Here is a 19,292-nt window from a genome sequence, read left to right as displayed (position 1 = left end):
TGTGTCAAGGAGCCAGGGAGCCAATTGTTCTGGCTGTATTTTCTGTTTGATTGTTTTGCTTTACTTTGTTTTGTTTTTTGTCAACTTGACACAAACTAAAGTCACTTTTTCCTTGCTGTCCTGTGTCACAGGGTGCCCCACAGTGCACCCTTTTGTCCATACTTCTTTGCTTGCAAATGTCCATTGCAATCAGTCCTTGGTCTGATAAGAGGCCTCTGATTTCTGTTACTCTGTTCATAGTGGAACCTCACTAGGACTCAGATATGTAGTATGAATTATACATTCATCTCAGATATGTAGTAGGAATTATATATTCTATCCAGACTATATAAAAGACACAGAGCCCTGGTATTTACTTTAGAAGCTGCAGACCTAGATGGGTCAGGTTTTGGAGCTATTCTAACTTACATCCCAGCTTTATCCCTTGTTACTTGTTTCCCTTGGCCACATGCTCATGGTCCATCTCTTAAGGTAGCTTCTTCCTCTCTGGGTCCCCTTTTCCTTCTCCCTCTCCTTTTCTCAGTCTCTCCTGAGACTACTAATTCGATTCTTAAGTTCTGCCTTTCTCTCTCTACTGCACAATCACAGGCTCTAGACTTTTATTATCCAATTAACTAAGTTTGGGGACAGAGTTTGGACAACAAAAGCTACTGTGTGAGAGATTTCATTTGTGGAGGTAGGTAAATGAATTTTTTTTTTTTAAAGATTTATTTATTATATGTAAGTACACTGTAGCTGTCTTCAGACACTCCAGAAGAGGGCGCCAGGTCTCATTGCGGATGGTTGTGAGCCACCATGTGGTTGCTGGGATTTGAACTCTGGACCTTTGGAGGAGCAGTCGGGTGCTCTTACCCACTGAGCCATCTCACCAGCCCGGTAAATGAATTTTGAAGGGCAGTGTTTAGGATCTGAATACACAGCAGTACCAGACCAACCATAACACAGATTATCCTGTTGCTGCCCTGTGCCATGAAGATTCTGTAGCTTTGGATCTGAAGGGCCAGCCCCTTCATTCACTCAGAAGTTCATTAATGGGGTAGGTGTTAGGGTGGGCCAATTCACTTCAACCCAATGGCTTTCCCACTCTAATGCCCTCAGGGTGGCTCACCTGCAACCCCACCCCTCAACTCCCAACCCCCCAACCTCTGAAACCAGGGCCAGCTCGCCTCTGCTGCCCAGGCAAGGTGCAGGGTCCACTCCCTTGAGTACTGGAGCTGGCTAGGGGTGTGGTCAGCTCTTCTACTCCTGTGCCCCTAGGGCCAGCTCTCCCATGATGCCCGGGTGAGGGTTAGGGTCAGTTCTGCACAACCCTCCCATATATACAACACCTGGTCTTTGGTGGTAACAGATCCCTACTTCTGCAGGGCCATAGACCCAGATGTGACCCCCAGTGGGAGCACAAGCCCTGACCCCTCCATGGTCCCAAGCAGCATATCACATCAGGCTGCTCCTCACTACCCTCGAGTCTCTCTAGTTCTGCCTCTCTTCATTGTGCCCAGTTCCTTCTGTTCGTCTTTCTCTTCCATTTCTCCATCACTTACTTGCTCCTCTTGTCTGGGATCTCTGAATATCTAGGGTCATCTCAGGAGTGCTATGTACAGTTCATGCATTATGGCTCCAGGCTGCTGTCACCTTGAGCATGGTTGGTACCACCAGGCCTGCATGACACCAGACCTGTGGTCTTCTCAGGCTCTCTCCTCACCCAGCTTGCCCAAGTGACTCCTCCCAAAGGTCTATCTAGGGTTCCGTCCCAGGCACAGTTCTTCCAATCTCAGGCATGCTCCCAATCCTGGGAGTCCAAGTCCACCAGGCCTTGCCTGGCTGATGATCATCTCAGGCTCCGTTATTTCAAGGAATGTTAGACTACTAATCATTCAGATGTTCCTAGGTCAGAACACTGAGTGGAGACAGAGCCTTTCTCCTCTCTGCCACCTACTGACATACATGCGACTCAGCAGCCACTTTAGAGTCATTCTTTAAAGAGACTGTCAATTGAGAAAATGTCTCCATAAGATTGGCTAATATGCCCTAGGGTGTGGTGGCACCCACCTTTAATGCGAGCACTTCAGAGGCAGAGGCAGGTGGATCTGTGTGAGATCAAGGCCAGCCTGGTTTACAAAGTGAATTCCAGGACAGCCAGGACTACACACAGATAAACCCTGTTTTGTTGGGGGAGGGGGGTGGGGGGGGCAGGGGGAGGGAGGAGATTGGCTTATAGGCAACTCTGTCTGACATTTTCTTGATTAACAATTGATCTGGGAGAATTCAGCCCACAGTGGAGGGTGCTAACCCTAGGTAGGTGATCCATGGTTGTATAAGAAAGCAAGCTGAGTAAGGCAATAGGAGAAAGCTGGGAAGCAACACCACTCCATGACCTCGTAATCAATTCCTATCTTCAGGTGCCTGCCCCATTCCCTGCACTGCCATTCCTCAGAGATAAGTATGATCTGAATATTATAAGTTGGAATACCTACTCCCCACCATCTCAGCCAGCAGCTTCATTTCAAGAGAACTATCTCACCACACAGGGATTTAAAATCCATTGAGGAATAAAATTCAGACCCTGATCTCGCTCTAAGTAGTGGCATGGCTCACTGACTGATCATTAAAACCTCATCCTTCTCCACTAACGGTTACACATCCATGTCTGTGTAACTTCTGTCACTGATATGGGAGGGGCTTCCCACCTCTTATGTTTTCTGCTTATAAAAGACAGTCCATTTGTGGTCACAGGTATGTTCCAGGCAAGCAAAACTCACCTTGATGAACTCCAGCTAAAACGTCTGGAGGAGATGTGCATTGTCATTGACAAGCAGGATCAGATCATTGGGGCTGACACCAAGAAGAACTGTCACCTCATGGAAAACATCAACAAGGGTGAGCAGGAAGGAGGCTGCCATGTGCAGTCCTGGTGCCATTGGCCGCTCTCTGAGCCAGGCAGTGGCTGGAGGCAGCTGTCCAGAGGTTGCTGCTGGTGCTGCTGACTTGATAAGGTTAACACTAACGTCAGTAGAGTGGGTAATGTAGACTGTGACTGCTGTCTTGCGCTGGGATGGGAAAGTCAGAAATTGTAGCCAAGCTGGGGATGGTGCTGCACACTTTTAGTCCCAGTATAGAAGCAAAGGCAAGTTATCTCTGTGAATTCAAAGCCAGCCTGTACTACATACTCACACCTGTCAGGCGTATACAGCGATTCCTGTATTTAGAAAAAGTAGGTGGTAGAAAGTAACCCATTGTGAGCCCCATCAGTGCCTCATGTGTCACAACTTCAAGGGCATAAGCAGTGACTGTGTGCCACTGGCTCATCCATATGCCTGCACAGTGTGGCCAAAGCAGCTAGCAACAGAGTTCCAAGCAGTTCATAACATAGTGTCAAGCAGCTAGCAATATAGTGTCAAGTAGCTAACAAATGTTTCAAGACTTTAGATTCACACAGTAGGGTCTCAACCTACCTGGCAAAGCTTACTTTACTTCTGGAATCTCTAGTTTGTGTTTACAAGTGGAGGAATACTGCAGTCCTCACTTGCAGTCTTACTGTTCATATATAAATACTGAATCAGCAAATGTCAAACGACTAGCATACATTCTATCACAAGGATCATCAGCCACTCCAGGGGCCACCATCCTGTGCTGGATGAGAATGAGAGAGAAGGGGATGGACCTACAGATTCCATGCTGACTTAGCGTGACTTTACATTGTACACACTACTTTGCAGGCCTGCTACACAGAGCCTTCAGTGTGGTCCTTTTCAACATGAAAAACGAGCTCTTGGTCCAGCAGAGAGCAGATGCCAAGTACACTTTTCCAGGTGAGCCACTCAACTCCACTCCAGGGTGTACTGGAGTCTAACTTAGGGTTTAGGAGCCTCAGAGGGATGACTAGTGAGAAAACCCATCTAGACATTCTTCCTCCAATCCTGCCCCCCTGTGTGTGTGTGTGTGTGTGTGTGTGTGAGAGAGAGAGAGAGAGAGAGAGAGAGAGAGAGAGAGCGCTCATCAGTCCCACTCCAGCTGAAGAAACAAGGGCAGTAAATTACAAGCATTTGTAACTGGAATTGAGTCATGGAATTTTATAATCTAATAGAAGAACTGATACTGATAAGTCTGAGGTGAACCTGCTTTCTTTTTTTTTTTTTATTAAAGATTTATTTATTTATTATTATATGTAAGTACACTGTAGCTGTCTTCAGATGCACCAGAAGAGGGTGTCAGATCTCATTACGGATGGTTGTGAGCCACCATGTGGTTGCTGGGATTTGAACTCTGGACCTTCAGAAGAGCAGTCGGGTGCTCTTATCCACTGAGCCATCTTGCCAGCCCCTCTTTTTTTTTTAATATTTATTTATTTATTTATTATATGTAAGTATACTGTAGCTGTCTTCAGACACTCCAGAAGAGGGAGTCAGATCTTATTACGTATGGTTGTGAGCCACCATGTGGTTGCTGGGATTTGAACTCTGGACCTTCGGAAGAGCAGTTGGGTGCTCTTACCCACTGAGCTCTTGGTCCGTGAACCTGCTTTCTATATTAAATGACCAGGAAGGAATTTCCCCCTATTGAATAAAGTGCACTCTCACTAAAGCAGCATGCTGTACACTGCCCTAGGACATTTCACAGACTCCTGTTCTAGTCACCCTCTGTACGTGCCTGAGGAGATGGAAGAGAAGGATGCCTTGGGAGTGAGGAGGGCAGCCCTGAGACGTCTGCAGGCTGAGCTGGGCATCTCCCAGGACCAGGTACCCACTCACTCCAGCACAGGGCTCATGAACCTTTCTTTGTGGTCAGGGATCTGTTTAATAGGAATAGTGTCACATGACAGTGCTGTCAAGTTTCATCCACCAAAATGCTGACTCAGGGAGTGGATGGGGCACTAACATGGCTTCTGTCTTGCATAGGAAACAGCTTTCCTGTGGAAGTGCCCCACTCTGTTCCATGGGAAAGGCTGTGACACAAGTCACTGTATTGAAGCTGTTTCATTCTCAAAAGAAACTTTCACATACCTACATGTCCTAATGCTCAGAGCTGTTTTTAGCCTCATGTCTTGTTTCCATGTGGTCTTCAATGTGAATGAAAAATGAAGCTGTTGTTGCCAGGAATTGTGCCCAAAGAGGGCACAATTGTGATCTACCATAGAAGGGCTAATTAAAGCTTAAGTGCTTCTGAGGCACTCTCTGAAAATCGCTGAGGAAAGGAATGAAGTGTTCTGGTGTTTTATTTGGATATTTATGTAAATTTTTAGTTTATCTCTTATTGAAGTAATACTGTAACAACTTTGACACAGATTTCCATAAAGGACATAATCTTCATGACCCGAATATACCACAAGTGTCAGTCAGATGGTATCTGGGGAGAACATGAGATTTTCTATCTTCTGTTGGTGAGAAAAGATCTTACACTAAACCCAGATGCCAGGGAAGTGAGACGCTGCTACTACATGAGCCGGAAGGACGTGCAGGAGCTACTGGACAGGGGGGCCCGAGGAGAAGAGAAGATCACCCCTTGGTTCAGAACCATAACAGAAGGCTTCCTGATGCCTTGGTGGCCTCATTTAGAAGATGTGTCTCCATTCGTGGAGCCTGACAAGATCTATGGACTGTGAGTTGGAAGAAGTACAGTCTATAGCAGAGGTCAGCTCCAAGGCAGGATTTGAATAGCTTGCACAAGGGTGAGGGGAGTTATAGAAGTTGAGTGCTGAAATCCATCAGTCACCTTGCCAGCTAAAATCCAGCCTGCGAGTTTTAACCAATTGTTCCCTTGATTCTTCTAGCCCTTAAAAAGTTTTCCACTGCAGTCTACAGAAAAATCACTTTCCTCCCTAAAAGTTCTCTGTGGTGCATCTGTTCTTCTGTAATCTTATGTACAGCAGAGGCTCAGACAAGGACCACAGCTGTCATCTCTGTTATGCCATCACTTGCAACTGCAGAACCCCTCCTGAGGATGTGTGGTGCGTGATGATAACAATGTACATGAGGAATTCATAGCTGGTCGGTGGTGGCACACACGTTTAGTCCCAGCACTTGGGAGACAGAGGTAGATGGATCTCTGAGTTTGAGGCCAGCCTGGTCTACATAGTGAGTTCCAGAACAACCTGGGCTACACAGAAAACCCTACCTCAAAAACAAAAAATAAATAAATAGGTAGATAAATAGATGCATAGCTACAGTAAACTAAAAGGACACAGAAGCTTACATTGTAACCAGGCGCATTAACTTCACAGAAGCTGTCACCCATTTGGTAAGCTAAGCAGCAGAGTAACAGTTGCTCTCTGTGCTCTCTGTACCCTACCTAGTAGTGACTTACAACAGAACATACAAAAGTCTTCTGTACAAATGTATTGAGAAATCAAACTTTCATTTCCTTCAAAATGAGTAAGGGGAGAATACTTTTGGCAAAATGCTATGTCTACATTATATAAACAAATAATGTTTATTCCAAACTATCTTTAATACATAAATATCATGAAAACACTGAATGCAAATACTTGAGTCATCAACTTGTTAGGCAGCCTTCTAGAACTGTGAAAAAATACCTGGGGAATAGACTTAGAAAAGGAAGAAAGGGTGTATGGAAATCTCAACTGGGATTGTGTGTCTCAATTCTTTCAGGCCTAAGGTCAGACAGAAACCAGTGAGGCAGAAGCTGGAGCTAAGAATGCTACCTATCTCCCAGCAGAAAGAGGAAACAGAGAAGCAGAGAAAAGATCATGTTGGCAAGGAAACAGAGAGGGGAAGAGAGATGCAGAGAGAATATATCCTCACAGGCATAACCCACATAGGTGCCACCTCCTTAGAGCCAATTAACTATGAATTCAATAGATTTGCCCACTATTGCTACACTAGAGCCCTGATGATTTAGTCACCTAAACTATCTACCATCTCTCCTGCATTGGGGTCAACACTTGGACTTCCGGACAGTTCGGAAATAATTATAATCAGATTAAAAAAAAAAAAAGCTACTTTGACTTCTCTAATTTTTCTTTGACTAATGAGAAAACTCCCTTAATTTCTGGTTACTAAATAAATTGCTTGTTAAATCCTTTGCCGTTTGCTACCATATTGCATTAGGTCTTTTTCTCAGCAATAAATAAAAACCAAGCACCAATTACCTAATCCTTGACTGAGTATTCTCTGGCCTACAGTCCTGGGGTGATTGTTCCAATAAAAAATTCACAGGATTTCAAGGTATAACTGGACACTTAGAAAGGAGGGCTTCTGCCATTAGGATCTCTCCTCTGTCATATCCCAACTTGTATCTTACCAAGTTTAGATTCAGTGCCTATATCTTGCTGACTCCCTGGAGACTCTAGGAATAAATCTGTACACATCATCACTGACCTGTCTTGGTTTATTTCACACTGTGGTTACCAACAACCTCCAGCACATTGTTGGTGAATTCTTCTGACAAATGGAGATTCTCCACAGATACTTAAAAGTTACACTCATACAAGAATTTATCAGGGCCCAGGTAATAGGGGGGTTGTGGTATTGCAGTATTCATGAGGTCTGCAAGAGCAGAACCCCTGGTGAGGGGCTTAACAATAGACTAGCTTTACACCTGTCTCCCTTCTTAGTGGCAGTGTCCTGGTCCATGCCTTCTTGTGACATAGACATTCCTTTTGTATTGTGTCACTGTAACTTGGTGAATGTATCTCGCCTGGTTTCTTGTTATTCTTCTGTATAAAAAGTTTGATGCTTGAGATCACAGATTCTGAGTCCATTTCAACAATGAGTGTGGAACCCATTCTATTAATAGGATTGGCATGTGAAATAGTGTAGCTAGTATATGTACTATCCCACGTGAGCAGTGCTATTTCACACTTTGATAGTAACATGTCCCACTGTGAGGGGAGGGAATGTGATTCAGTCATCAAATGCTTGCCTTGTAAGTCTAAAGACCTGAATTTGAACTTCAGAACTTGGGCACAAATGTAAAGTGCAAGACCAGGTAAGAAGGCTTTACTGCTGAAAAGCACTCGTGAGTCAAGCCTGGCAGGCTGAGTGGTAAGATGGAGGGTGACAATGTACTCTGCAATTGTCCTCTGACCTCTCTATGCTTGCTGTGGCACATGCCACTCCTCATGGTAATAATCGGTGAAATCATTTTGCTGTAATTAATCATGAAGGAAGGTAAAATATTGTAACTTGTGAGTTGTTTAAGAGCCCACTGCCCAGGCCTGGGACTGAGAACAAAGCAGAACAGCCCCCAGGCCTGCCAGGGCAGGGCTGTTGTTAAGGCATTCCTAAGAACATCTTAACTGTGAAGATAAAAAGAATTCAAGGATGCAGGCAAGGCCATCTGGCCGGAACCTCCCCCTCTGTCTATTGCCCCTTGGCACCAGGTAAAAGTCATACATCAACTGGTTGCTATGTGAACAAAGATAAGCCCCAGCCCACAGGAACAAAGTCCTGTTGCTCTGTAATCCTTCTGTTAATGTTTGAATAAGCCAATAGTGTATCGCTATGCTGAATTCCACACCCCTAAGCCCCTTACCCCATAAAAACTCCTAGCTTTCAAGCCTCGTGGCCGACATCCATTATCTCCTGTGTGGGATGCATGTCAGACCGGAGCTCCGTAATTAAACGTCCTCATGTAATTACAGCAAGAGATGGTCCTTCGTGATTTTTTTGGGTGCACGCCGAATCGGGAATGGAGTGGGGGTTTCCCCACTAGGTCTAACAATCACAGTACTGAGGCAAAGACAGGACGATCCCTGGGGTTTACTGGTTACTCAGTGTAGCCTGACTGATGAGACAGTGAGACATCCTGCTCACAGAAGTTGGGTGGTGTGTGTGAGAACAGCACTCACCTTCCTGTGGGCTCTCTTGTACACAAACAATCCCTGCATGCACCTGAACCTGTACATACACACAGAAACAGAAGCACACCACACACACACACACACACACACACACACACTGAATCACTTAGCCTGCCTGCTCATGCAGTCTGCACTGACAACACCCTGCCCCAAATCCTTCCCAAGGGTTTGTTGTTGTTTTCCCCCAAGAAGGCTCAGCCTTTCTTCACTGTCTTAGTCAGGGTTTCTATTCCTGCATAAACATCATGACCAAGAAGCAAGTTGGGGAGGAAAGGGTTTATTCGGCTTACACTTCCATGCTGCTGTTCATCACCAAAGGAAGTCAGGACTGGAACTCAGACAGGTCAGGGAGCAGGAGCTGATACAGAGGCCATGGAGGGATGTTCTTTACTGGCTTGCCTCCCCTGGCTTGCTCAGGCTACTCTCTTATAGAACCAAGACTACCAGCCCAGGGATGGTCCCACCCACAAGCGGCCTTTCCCCCTTGATCACTAATTGAGAAAATGCCTTACAGTTGGATCTCATGGAGGCATTTCCTCAACTGAAGCTCCTTTCTCTGTGATAACTCCAGCTGTGTCAAGTTGACACACAAAACCAGCCAGTACATTCACCTTCCAACTAAGACTTTGCATTGCAAACAAGCTTCCAAATAATCCTGCTGAGTCAAGAGCTGAGCACTGTTCAGGGAAGACTACTCAAGAGTCTACACAGTCACAGGGCAAGTCGTTTTGTAGAATCCAAAATAAATTCAAGACCACCCATCCCCTTCCTTTCTAAAGGGATTTTTCAAACTAGCGATCAGATCAAAATGACTAAGTCTGCAGCTGCCAAAATGCCACGCACACTCCGGTGAAGTTTGCTTGCCAGGCCGAGAGGCCTGGAAGTGAAAGACCCACAACGTGAGGACTCCCTCACGTTCTGACTCAGGAGAGGCGACACCCCAAAATCACCCACAAGAAACGGTCTTGCTGCAACTGCAAGAGGATTTTTATTCGAGAGCGTTCTCGGGCCCATGGTCATACACCACGCAGGGGTAGAGGACCATGGCGCCCCGAGTAGCTGACTAAGGGGGTATTTAAAGGAAGAAACCACAATTCATGGAGGTGGGGAGGGCGTTGTTGGAAAATACCAAAAATACCAATTAAGAGTCACAAGGAAGTATAAAGTCACAAGTGTCAGGTTATCTCTCAAGACAGTTTCTAAGAGCCCCTAACAATCTAAGAGCCCCTAAAGATAGCACATTTGCATTGCAGGTTCCAGTAATGGTCAGGGTGCCATTCTTTGAATTGAACCCAGGAAGCGGGTAGGTGGAGGAATGTCGCTATCTGTTTTATGACCAGTACCTGGAGCACTAAGCCACAAAGGCTACACTCCCAAGCCTGGGCCCAAAAGCCTCGAATTTTGTTTTTACTTTGCTATACTTTTTAATACTTCTTCATTCCCCACTTCTTCTAGTTAATAGTTCTAATCTTAGAACTAGACACTATCTTCTCCCTGACATAGTTGATCCTTTAGGGCATGGTACTGTTATCTCAAAACTAAAAGCCACACTGCATTAATTCTTGTTTTAATAAAGGTGACTTGCCTATTTAACACACATGGACCTATAATGAAAAGCAGAAGCAAAATCAAAAGGGGTCCCATAAAGGTAGAAAGTAGGGTGGTCAAGAGTACAAGATAAGGGCCTTTCCACCCGAGTCTCAAGGTTTTCTACGTGGAGACGTCTAGCAGGTCTTCTGGAGCAGGCCTTCTGGAGCTGCTTTTTCACTCGCTGTCTCACTCACTGGAGCACCTTGAGCCTAGAGAACAAAGGCTGGGAAAGCAGCATATCAGCACTATGTACAGAGGCTATTTTTACCAGTGGAGGGGGCCCCCTGTAGAGTAATTTATAAGGGGGTCAGTCTAAACTGTCCAGGGGTGTTTCTAACTCTGAAGAGCAAAGGGTAGGAGAGCTATCCAATCATTAGCGCCAGTCTCCGCTGTCAATTTGGTAAGGGTCTCTTAATGGTTCTATTTATTCTCTCTACCTGTCCTGAGCTTTGGGCCTGCATGCACAATGTAACTTCTAACCGATCTCTAATATCTTGGCCAGTCCCTGATTTACCTGGGCAACAAAGGCAGGTCCATTACCTTGGGAAGATTTCTTTTAGGATCTTTAGTCCTGGTAGGAAAAGCTTCTATCTATCTTGAAACGGTGTCTATAAACACTAACAAGTACTTGTTGCAATATCTAGCTGGCTTAATTTCTGTAAATTCTACCTCGTCATAGCACAGGCCTTGCAGCTTTTGGCTATTTCTTCTGTCAAGTCAGAGAGTCCTGTAATATAGCAGTCAAAGGACCTAACCACACCTTTTAATTTCTTGGCCCCCAGGCGAGTCAAATACTGTCCATAACTTGATAGTGCTCAGGGGTGTATCTAAAGCTGGTCTTTCTGATGTCATAATAATCTTTATGCTCCTTGACTGCCAGGATCATTGCTCCTTGAGTCACCTGTTTGGCAGTTAGATCTGCTATCTGATTTTCTTTAGCCACAGCATCTTAGGTTTTTTTCTGCAGATGTCAACAGCCCTCTTTGTCTGTATATTGCTCTGTACAGTGGCAAAAGCATACCTGCTGTCAGTGTAGACTTTTCTTTTGCCATTTATGGACCTTGTCTCAGAGTCACAAGTTCAGCTTTCTGGGCCGACGTCCCTTCAGGGAGGCTGCTGGCCTAGATCACTTGCTTTCTGTCCACCACCGTACTGCTGTCCCCGCCTTCTGCTTACCTTTAACCTCCAGGCTACTGTCATCAGTGTACCAGCCCGAACCCTTAGGCCAAGGCTGATCTGATCCTTCAGATCATTTCAAGTACCAGTTTCTCAGCACAGTGATGAGTAGGTGCAGTCTCACGCAGTGGGACAGCAGGTGGAACGAAGCGAAGGTCACTCGTTCAGTCAACAAAAAGTTCTGATGTGTCACAGGAGCATTGGTAGTCATCCATCAGTCAGGGGGCTTTTGGATAATGCTTTCAAGAGCGTGGGATGCCATTACAGCTAGTTACTGTCCCAGAGTGAGCTTATCAGCATCCTTGACAAGCAGATTATGGCAGCAATAGCTTTCAGGCAAGAAAATCACCCGCTGGCAACAGGGTGTAACTTCTTGGATAGGTAAGCCACTGGCCTTTTTCAAAGTCCCAAAGTCTGAGAAAGGACTCCTCTGGTGACCCCTGATCTCTCTTCCACATAAAGAGTGAAAGGCTTGGTTAGGTCAGGCAAAGGCTGGCCATCAAGAGGGCCTTTTTAGTGAGACAATGCAGGGGCCTAGCAAACACAGGAGTGGATGTTCACAGTCAGCTATTGGATGTATCACAGGGCTCCCAATGGAGAAGCTAGAGAAAGTACCCAAGGAGCTAAAGGGATCTGCAACCCTATTGTTGGAACAACATGATGTACTAACCAGAACCCCGGAGCTCTTGTCTCTAGCTGCATATGTATCGAAAGATGGCCTAGTCGGCCATCAATGGAAAGAGAGGCCCATTGGACTTGCAAACTTTATATGCCCCAATATAGGGGAATGCCAGGGCCAAAAGAATGGGAATGGGTGGGTAGGGAAGTGGGGGGCGCTATGGGGGACTTTTGGGATAGCATTGGAAATGTAATTGAGGAAAATATGTAATAAAAATATTAAAAATAAAAAAAAAGAGGGCCTTTTTAATTTTTTAAAGGCTTTCTGGCAATCCGGGATCCACAAAACACCTCCCCTTTCTTGGTTAGGGGGTACAACAAGGCAGCTAAGGTCGCCAACCCAGGTGTCTAGAGTCTGTAGAAGCCAGCAAGTACCCAAGAATTTTCTTACTTGCCTTGGTGTAGTTAGCCACTACTTCCCGTCTCGAAGGGTGTATCTCAAGTAAGTAACTTCAGTCTGACACAGCTGAGTCTTTTTAGCTGAGGCTCGGTCTTCAGTTGCCCAGGTTTCCTGTCTAGATCCTGTCTTTTTCTTTCTCTCCTATCAAATTTCTCTCTTGTCTAAGATCCCTCCTGTTTTCTCTTTCTTCTGCCTCCCGCCTCTCTCTCTCTCACACACACTTTCTCTGCCTCTTTCACTAATCACATAACTGTCTCCCTCTCATAATACACCTTCTAATCTCTGAAGTTTCTTTCTGATATCGGGAGCCAACTGCCTTATGAAGGCCGGCCAGGCCACTGAGGCCTTCTGGGCTTCCTAGGTAAGATCAAAGGGAGTGAACTGCCTGAAGGCTTCCATAAGCCTTTCAAGGAACATTGAGGGAGGTTCGATCGGCCCCTGCATTACCTCTTACCTTAGCCAAATTAGTGGGCCTGTCTCGAGGCACCTTGGAGACCAGAGCCCGGCATTAGATTTTCAAGCTCTCCTTACCTTCAGCCATGTCGCAGTCGCAACTGGGGCGAGTCAAAAGGAATCCCATGTCAATCTCATTTTGTAGCTGTGTAGACCACCCGTTGGCTCCCGGGCTATTTTTCTAGCCTCTAACAGAATTCTCTCTCGCTCTTAGGTTGTTAAGAGCATCTGCAACAGCTGTTGACAATCATCTCAAGTAGGCTGATGAGAAAACATAAGGAACTCTACCAACCCTGTGAGGCATTGGGGATCCTGAGAAAGGGGGTGGTTAGTTTTCCAGTTATAAATACCAGCAGAGGAAAATGACCAGTACTGGAGGGTTAAAGTTTGAGCGGGTCCACCAGAGTCCGCCCGGACTCTGTGCTCTGCAGCTCCATGTACCCGCAGCGGTCCGTCTCTCGACACCCCAAGGGGTTTGGGGTTCCCTCCGCGGCTGGGGTTGAGGCTGTGGATAAGGGGAAGGTTGTGGACTAGGCCACTCAGGAGGCTTCATACAACCACAATTTTGAGAAGCAAAACCAAATTTTAAACAATCTATTTTTTTTTAAATGAACTCTAAAAACATTACTTGCTACAAAGTTTGGCTGTCCGTTCCTGCACACAAACACAAGAAGGTGTAGCCGCCAATATTTCAAAAAGACAATACCCTAAATCTTATCTTTTATAAATCGGATTTCTAGGATAAGAATTACATAGAATATTACTCAATTTAGGTGTATCTTTAGAGACCTGTTCCCATGGGTTGTCTCATGCTGCATGTTGTAGTTCTAAATTACTCTAACCCAGAGTTAACAGTTTTAAGTCAACTTTTTGTTACCAATGTTACAAATTTTTAATCATAACTAATAACTTATGAGCCACTAATCTATAACCAAGACATATAAAAACATATTTATACTTTTGAAACTATTTAGAAACAAAAATGAAATGGCCGCATACATTTGCTCATTTAAACCAACCAAAATTCTTAATTTTTCTAGCTGTAACTTCAAGAGAGGAGCACCTTGTCACCTGATGAATCTAATTATCACAAGCACAGAGATTTTTGTAGAACTTGAGAAGCTGCTGGTCCCTATAAGAGCAGCATTTATAATCAGCTCCTAGCAGGACTTCTCTAGCCACACTAGATTCCTAACTACAGGTGCAGGGCTCCAAAGACCAATTAATACTGTTTATTTTATTTTATTTTTTACCAAATTATCCCCAGATAGTCGGAGAATACTGCTTTTCTCAAAACCCATTCTCTCACATCTCAGGTGTAAACTATCTCTAGTCAGGGTATAAAGCACCTATGAGAATTACCTTTGCTTTTCTAGATTTTTACATAGCTCTAAACACATACACAAAAACACATAAAACAGAAACCAACAGATCCAGACACATTCGACCCTTTTTTGTCCTCCACAAGCAGGCAAAAGAATTAGACGATTTTGGAGGGGGAAGCTTCCGCTTCAACAGAACTCGGTCCCTCTGACCAATCCGGAGATGGCCAGGCGTCCCTGGCTCTCCTTACCTCCCAGGGCGTCCCCCGGGGCCACAGCCTGTGGTCCTCCTAGCACGTCTGCCGACCACAGTCCTCCGGTCCTTACGGCCCAAAAGGACAGCTGCAAATACCTACCGCGCGCGCATTTCAGACCCCATCACCCCATCATCTACAAACACCAGCATCCGTTTCTACCTAGACGAGCAAAACCAGAGAAGCACACTTGTTCCTCACTCTGCCAGGTGTAAAACCAAGGCATGAGGTGGGACTCGAACCCACGATCTCGCAACCCGAAAACCAAGACACAAATTTAGACGACCAAAACCAGAGAAGCACACTTGTTCCTCACTCTGCCAGGTGTAAAACCAAGGCACGAGGTGGGACTCGAACCCATGATCTCGCAACCCAAAAACCAAGACACAAATTCAATAAACTCAGATGGATCCGAACTCAGACTTCGCCATGCTTCAGAAACATAGGACAAGACACAAACAACCCAACACAACAAGCACATGTTCCTATGTTCATTTCAGAAAACAGACACTCAAAACAGAGACACCGGCCGGCACACACACAAGAGGGGATCCCCATACCTCCAAGTCGGTTCTCGGGTGTGAGGGGTGGTCGCGTTTCCAGGCCAATGCACCAAATGAAAGACCCACAACGTGAGGACTCCCTCACGTTCTGACTCAGGAGAGGCGACACCCCAAAATCACCCACAAGAAACGGTCTTGCTGCAACTGCAAGAGGATTTTTATTCGAGAGCGTTCTCGGGCCCATGGTCATACACCACGCAGGGGTAGAGGACCATGGCGCCCCGAGTAGCTGACTAAGGGGGTATTTAAAGGAAGAAACCACAATTCATGGAGGTGGGGAGGGCGTTGTTGGAAAATACCAAAAATACCAGTTAAGAGTCACAAGGAAGTATAAAGTCACAAGTGTCAGGTTATCTCTCAAGACAGTTTCTAAGAGCCCCTAACAATCTAAGAGCCCCTAAAGATAGCACATTTGCATTGCAGGTTCCAGTAATGGTCAGGGTGCCATTCTTTGAATTGAACCCAGGAAGCGGGTAGGTGGAGGAATGTCGCTATCTGTTTTATGACCAGTACCTGGAGCACTAAGCCACAAAGGCTACACTCTCAAGCCTGGGCCCAAAAGCCTCGAATTTTGTTTTTACTTTGCTATACTTTTTAATACTTCTTCAGAAGCACTCAAGAGGCAAAGACTTTCAGGGAAACTCACCTCCTGGAACTTTGGCGTTCTCATAACCCGTGTACTCATACCCTATCCCCGAGTTAGTCTGGTGTATGGATCCATGTGCTCTTTTTTAGTATTATCTTATTATAAGTGCCTTTAAGATTGAATTCTGAAGCCGGGCGTGGTGGCGCACGCCTTTAATCCCAGCACTCGGGAGGCAGAGGCAGGCGGATTTCTGAGTTCGAGGCCAGCCTGGTCTACAAAGTGAGTGCCAGGACAGCCAGGGCTACACAGAGAAACCCTGTCTCGAAAAACCAAAAAAAAAAAAAAGATTGAATTCTGACATAGATAAGCCTTCTCCAGTGTTCTAATGTCCTAGAAAATGCTTGAAGCCAAGGAGCTTGGTAGACACAGTGAAACTAATTAAGCATTACAAAAGAACCAAGCCTGAGCAGCTCAGGACTAGTCTGCAGAGTGTTTACAAGGGACAGCAGCCAGTCTCACCAAAACAAAGGAATACACAATTAGCCTAGCTAATAGGTGGGTTTACCTTGAAAGAGCTAGGAATTCCCACTGACATAGAAATCTTCAGTACAGGCTACATTGCATATTAGAAGCAAGTTGGTGAATTCTTCTGACAAATGGAGATTCTCCACAGATACTTAAAAGTTACACTCATACAAGAAATTATCAGGGCCCAGGTAATAGGGGGGTTGTGGTATTGCAGTATTCATGAGGTCTGCAAGAGCAGAACCCCTGGTGGGGGGCTTAACAATAGACTAGCTTTACACCTGTCTCCCTTCTTAGTGGCAGTGTCCTGGTCCATGCCTTCTTGGGACATAGACATTCCTTTTGAATTGTGTCACTGTAACTTGGTGAATGTATCTCGCCTGGTTTCTTGTTATTTTTCTGTATAAAAAGTTTGATGCTCGAGTCTGCACAGGTGAGAGTGTGGACTCCAGAAGCTAACAGCTTCTGGGACAGCACCTCACACAATAATAGTGGGAGACTTCAACACTCCACTTTCATCAATGGACAGATCATGGAAACAGAAACTAAACAGGGACACAGTGAAACTAACAGAAGTGATGAAACAAATGGACTTAACAGATATTTACAGAACATTTTATCCTAAAACAAAAGGATATACCTTCTTCTCAGCACCTCATGGTTCCTTCTCCAAAATTGACCATATAATTGGTCACAAAACAGGCCTCAACAGATACAAAATATTGAAATTGTCCCATGCATCCTATCAGATCACCATGGACAAAATCTGATCTTCAATAACAACATGAAAGCCAAGATTCACGTGGAAACTGAACAACACTCTTCTCAATGATACCTTGCTCAAGGAAGGAATAAGGAAAGAAATTAAGGACTTTTTAGAGTTCAATGAAAATGAAGCTACAACATAACCAAAACTTATGGCACACATTGAAAGCATTTCTAAGAGGAAAACTCATAGCTCTGAGTGCCTCCAAAAAGAAACTAGAGAGAGAACACACTAGCAGCTTGACAATACACCTAAAAGCTCTAGAACAAAAGGAAGCAAATTCACCCAAGATGAGTAGATAACTGAGGAACGAAATCAACCAAATGGAAACAAGAAATATTCAAAGAATCAACCAATTGAGGAGCTGGTTCTTTGAGAAAATCAACAAGATAGATAAACCCTTAGCCAGACTCACTAGAGGGCACAGGGAAAGCATCCTAATTAACAAAATCAGAAATGAAAAGGGAGACATAACAACAGATCCTGAAGAAATCCAAAACACCATCAGATCATTTTACAAAAGGCTATACTCAGCAAAACTGGAGAACCAGGATGAAATGGACAAGTTTCTAGACAGATACCAGGTACCAAAGTTAAATCAAGATCAGGTTAATGATATAAACAGTCCTATATCCCCTAAAGAAATAAAAGCAGTCATTGATAGTCTCCCAACCAAAAAAAGCCCAGGACCAGATGGGTTTGGTGCAGAGTTCTATCAGACCTTCAAAGAAGATCTAATTCTAGTTTTTCACAAACTATTCCACAAAATAGAAGCAGAAGGTACTCTACCCAATTCATTCCATGAAGCCACAATTACTCTGATACCTAAACCACATAAAGACCCAACAAAGACAGAGAACTTCAGACCAATTTTCCTTATGAATATCGATGCAAAAATCCTCAATAAAATTCTCGCTAACCTGGCGGGCGTTGTGGCGCACGCCTTTAATCCCAGCACTTGGGGGGCAGAGGCAGGTGGATTTCTGAGTTCGAGGCCAGCCTGGTCTACAGAGTGAGTTCCAGGACAGCCAGGGCTACACAGAGAAACCCTGTCTTGAAAAAAAACCAAAAAAAAAAAAAAAATCTCTATAACTGAATCCAAGAACACATCAAAACAATCATCCATCCTGACCAAGTAGGTTTCATCCCAGGGATGCAAGGATGGTTTAATATACAGAAATCCATCAACTTAATCCACTATATAAACAAAGTCCAAGACAAAAACCACATGATCATCTCGTTAAATGCAGAGAAAACATTTGACAAAATCCAACACCCATTCATGATAAAAGTCTTGGAAAGATCAGAAATTCGAGGCCCATACCTAAACATGATAAAAGCAACCTACAGCAAACCAGTAGCCAACATCAAAGTAAATGGTAAGAAGCTGGAGGCAATCCCATTAAAATAGGGACTAGACAAGTCTGCCACCTTTCTCCCTACCTATTCAACATAGTACTTGAAGTCCTAGCCAGAGCAATTCGACAACAAAAGGAGATCAATGGGATAAAAATTGGAAAGGAGGAAGTCAAAATATCACTTTTTGCAGATGATATGATAGTATATATAAGTGACCCTAAAAATTCTACCAGAGAACTCCTAAACCTGATAAACAGCTTCAGTGAAGTAGCTGGATATAAAATTAACTCAAACAAGTCAATGGCCTTTCTCTACACAAAGGATAAACAGGCTGAGAAAGAAATTAGGGAAACAACACCTTTCACAATAGTCACAAATAATATAAAATACCTTGGCGAGTCTCTAAGGAAGTGAAAGATTTGTATGATAAGAACTTCAAGTCTCTGAAGAAAGAAAGAAGATCTCAGAAGATGGAAAGATCTCTCATGCTCATGGATTGGCAGGATCAATATAGTAAAATGGCGATCTTGCTAAAAGCAATCTACAGATTCAATGCAATCCCCATCAAAATTCCAACTCAATTCTTCAACGAATTAGAAAGAACAATCTGCAAATTCATCTGGAATAAAAAAAACCTAGAATAGCAAAAACTCTTCTCAAGGATAAAAGAACCTCTGGAGGAATCACCTTGCCTGACCTAAAGCTGTACTACAGAGCAATTGTGATAAAAACTGCATGGTACTGGTATACCAACAGACAAGTAGACCAATGGAATAGAATTGAAGACCCAGAAATGAACCCA

At 44.5% G+C, this 19,292-nt stretch overlaps 1 protein-coding gene and 1 non-coding gene across 2 annotated transcripts; one reads left to right on the top strand and one right to left on the bottom strand.

The window, feature by feature from the left end:
- Positions 1 to 1,854: 1,854 nt before the first annotated feature.
- Positions 1,855 to 1,989, bottom strand: LOC115030271 (small nucleolar RNA SNORA17). The gene has a single exon (XR_003835858.1). It is a non-coding gene; the product is annotated as a small nucleolar RNA SNORA17 (small nucleolar RNA).
- Positions 1,990 to 2,735: 746 nt separating this feature from the next.
- Positions 2,736 to 5,599, top strand: LOC147001075 (isopentenyl-diphosphate delta-isomerase 2-like). The gene is made up of 4 exons (XM_085830813.1): positions 2,736 to 2,877; positions 3,717 to 3,809; positions 4,606 to 4,736; positions 5,282 to 5,599. Exons 1-4 carry the CDS (start codon positions 2,736 to 2,738, stop codon positions 5,597 to 5,599), a joined length of 684 nt encoding a protein of 227 aa, XP_085686939.1.
- The last annotated feature ends 13,693 nt before the right edge of the window (positions 5,600 to 19,292 follow it).

The sequence above is a fragment of the Mus caroli genome, unplaced genomic scaffold (assembly GCF_978045245.1).
Source record: "Mus caroli unplaced genomic scaffold, Mus_caroli_1 scaffold_15, whole genome shotgun sequence".
Lineage (NCBI taxonomy): Eukaryota > Metazoa > Chordata > Mammalia > Rodentia > Muridae > Mus > Mus caroli.
This window is presented reverse-complemented; position numbering and strand designations above follow the sequence as displayed.